The sequence below is a fragment of the Pyxicephalus adspersus genome, chromosome 8, assembly GCF_032062135.1.
Source record: "Pyxicephalus adspersus chromosome 8, UCB_Pads_2.0, whole genome shotgun sequence".
Taxonomy (NCBI): Eukaryota; Metazoa; Chordata; class Amphibia; order Anura; family Pyxicephalidae; genus Pyxicephalus; species Pyxicephalus adspersus.
This window is the reverse complement of record NC_092865.1, coordinates 32,076,172-32,079,665: the sequence shown is the minus strand read 5'-3', so window position 1 is coordinate 32,079,665 and position 3,494 is coordinate 32,076,172. Positions and strand designations below refer to the sequence as shown.

The 3,494-nt window shown below is 37.8% G+C and overlaps 1 protein-coding gene across 1 annotated transcript in view; it reads left to right on the top strand.

Moving 5' to 3' along the window:
- SUCO (SUN domain containing ossification factor) overlaps positions 1-3,494 on the top strand; it is a gene marked incomplete in the record, with an annotated part of 59,408 nt that overhangs the window by 20,684 nt on the left and 35,230 nt on the right. Inside the window, 2 exon segments of the mRNA XM_072419937.1 lie at positions 2,261-2,398; positions 3,210-3,333. Coding sequence (XP_072276038.1) covers positions 2,261-2,398; positions 3,210-3,333 — 262 coding nt within the window.

Sequence of the window (3,494 nt, the reverse complement as noted above, 5' to 3'; positions counted from 1 at the left end):
TATTAGTGGTACTGTTGATTACTTGCACTTGGCTTCCTGAAGAAAACTGCAAGTGTGGATATAAAACATACAGTCTCCTTATACAAGGAGAAAAAAAAAAGCTTTGATCAGTCATAATTGCATACAGTCCCGAAAGTGAGGCAGAATGTAGGATTTGCTGGATTACTTCACAAATCTGCATGATCTTCATCCAAACTGTGAAGAGTATTATTTACACATTATTTGTTTAGCCTGGAGTCCTGCTTTAAGAATACATTTTTGCTGTTTTACATATACTGTTTACTTTGTAAGGCTGGGTCTACACAGACGTTTTAAAAACGCATGTAAACGTTCCTGTGCGTTTTTTGCACTTTTACTAGCGTTTTAATGCTTGCCTTTAAACTGCTGGAAAACGTCTATGCCGCGTCTTCCCGGGTTTACGTTTCAAGGACTTGTAAACGTGAGAAAACGCCCCCATTGAAATCAATAGACGAGTTTACCTGCGTTTTTTCCCCCTGTTAAAACTTTTCATTTTTAAAATGTTACAAGGCGTGTTATCTATAACGTTCAAAGATGTACCTCAAAGAAACGCCCTGGTGTAGATTAGCCCATTAGAATGCATGGGAAATTCACACATGGGTTTTTAAAGCCTCAGGTTAAACACCGAGGAAAACGTCCCTGTAGACTAATGTACTCGCTATATGGGAAAATTACTTACTATTAATAGGAGTATATGTAATTACAGTAATGCCTCGTGTACATGGACTTCAATGGGACTGTATCCATTTTTCTTGGGACAGTCCTATAGAAGTCTTTGGAGCCGTAATGCACAGACGCATCTCTTGTAGTGGTAGTCCTGGCAGTGCATGCGGCAACATAACCGGTGGATCTTGGCAAGTATACACCTTTGGAGGGGTAGGGTAGTTTAGGGAACGATTTAAAAGTGCAATCATCTGTTAAACTATTTACATAATGCTAACCAGCAGTAAAACAAAAGCCCTTATTCGCCTCTCTAGCTGCTTGTAGTAATTATTTGTCAAATATCTTTAAAGAACACTGCACATGCAATTACAGTGAGTTTAGACACCTGATGGTTGTTTACTTTGTAAGAGATTAGTAGGCCAGAAAAAAAGCTAAGATTTTCTGCCCCCGTGGTGAAATTTGAAAAAAAAATTCTCTGCAATACTTGTAGCTAAATGAATACTGTGAAGGGTTCACTGCTTGTTCAGATTATGTAAATGTTTTAGTGTCTGTCATTGACTAAGAACAAGATAACTTTAATGTTTGGTAAAAGTGATTTGAAATGTGAAGTTTTTATGGCAGCAGAGAACAATAAACAATTCATGTGACACAAATATGAGAATGTATATAAAAATTTAAAATTCCAAAAAAGTAGAACTTTTTCATTGGAAGTTAAAAAAAAAAAACTAAAAACAAAAGACTAACATGTTTGTATGCTTTAGCACAAACGTTTCCTTGTAAACTTTAGGCCATTTTACATTCCTTTTACATCCAATTCTGTGAAAGTTTAGTTGTCACCTCATATGCACGTTTGGGCAAGTTATAGCACTCAAGCAGCCTAAACTGTCATTTCTGCCTATTTTTTCCCCAACAATTTTATCATTTTTCTCAAGTAGGTGTCCAGCTTGGGTTTTTTATGCATGGTATTATTAGCATTTGGCTGTTGGTAAATTCCCTAAGTTTTGGAAAGCAGCTAATAGCCTCTGGATGTTTCTTTTAAAAGTTTAAGAAGTTGCAGTTATCAGCATCACTACTGTGTCTTTTCTCCCTTTTCAAATACTTTAGGCCAGAAATGTGTAATGCAAATGCATTTTGTGAGATTAGTGGAGGGTGGGGTTAAGGGTAAAGCTTTATTATATATGTTGGAAGCTTGAAAGAGTTTCTTTATCCGATAGTTAACTGTGGATAGAGTAGGTGGAATTTTTTGTTGTGGACTTTGTTCTGTTGGGGAACATTTCCCTTTACTTCCTGTTCCAGAAATGCAACAGGAATTCAGAGGAATACATTCCCTCATAGATGGCTACCCGTTTTTGCAGGATTTCCGTTTCTCTTTTTTGTTCTTGAGAAAAGTTTGACATTTTGGATCCTTTCCCAGTGACAGTATTCACTAATATAAAAAAGGGGTGAATCTTCTGCTAGTCCCTGCCTGATTGTAAAAGAATGACCCCTACCCCATTTACATGTCCATAAAAGTTTGTCTGGTGCAGTTTTTCTTTGAAACTCCTCCTGGGTAAAAAGATTGTTATTTCTCTCCCTTCAGTGCGATAGAAGCGTCCAGTGCCGCTCTCCCTGTAGTCATCCCTAGTGAACCTGAGCAGTCAGAACCTGACTGTGACAATGGGGGGGCAATAGAGGTTGTGCCTCAGAGTGAGCCCTCCTTTATCAATCCATCAGCAAGGTGAGTATTGAAGTAGGTTGCACTTGTTAAAGCAAAATCATTCCAAGAGAAGCTGAAAAAGGTAACTCTTCATCCGCTGCTAAGGCCATGCCGCATTTCACCGCTCGCCTTCTCTGCTTGCATTTCTCTATGAATTTCTCCATCTACGTACTAAATATGCATGAACTATATCAACTTAAGTGAAACTGAAAGGCTTTGAGAATATCTCATTTTATGGAAATGCAAATTTCCATTATTAGGCTGGAATGCTCAAGATTAAGTGTTTCATTATTCTGGGTCAAACGGAGCTTCAAATTGCCTTTTTGCAGTCTGTCTTCCACTCCACAATGCTAACAAAAGGGTTAATAATTACCATGGTTGAAGACAGTATACAATTAAAAAAAAAAAAGGCAATTTACTGACTGCACATTTTGACTTGTATAGATTACAATGATGATTCTCATTGCTGGAAAAACTCTCTGTTCTATTGATGTACTTTGTGGCATCCTTGTTGAAGTAAGCCTTACAGTTTTGTCTTCTGCAGATCATTCTCAAAGCATAATGTCAATATAGTCTGGCAATTCTTCTTGCTTTTGCAGTTGCACAGTTCTATTTTCAAACAATTAGATTTTTTTTTTGTGAAATAACTGTAAAGCATGCTGAGATAGCAGTTTTGAGAGGGAAATTGCAAATGCATTTGTGTTAGTCTGTGTGGTGTTACCATGTCATTTTACGATGCATCTCCAAATGCTCGCTTTCAAAGACGTACATACTTCACACTTATCAAGTTTTGTTTTGTATATCCATTTTTCCTTTTAACAATTCCCTGTAGTTTTGTGAATGAACATGTCGAGAACATCTCCGTTTCACACAACAAACAAAAAGTGTCCGCTCCTGAAGCAGAAGAGGAGAAGCAGAAAGTGCACCTTAATTCATCAGAAGAGTTGGAGAAAAAGGTCAGTATACTCAAAGGCGGGATCTTGGCCTGCTATTAACCCCCTAACCGCTAAGCCCGTAATTTCTCGCACTAAATATTTTTGCTCTTTTGGTTAAGCCCGTATTTTTTCGCCTACACTAAAATCCCCACTTACCTGGTCCCGCTGTGCTAATCCAGCGT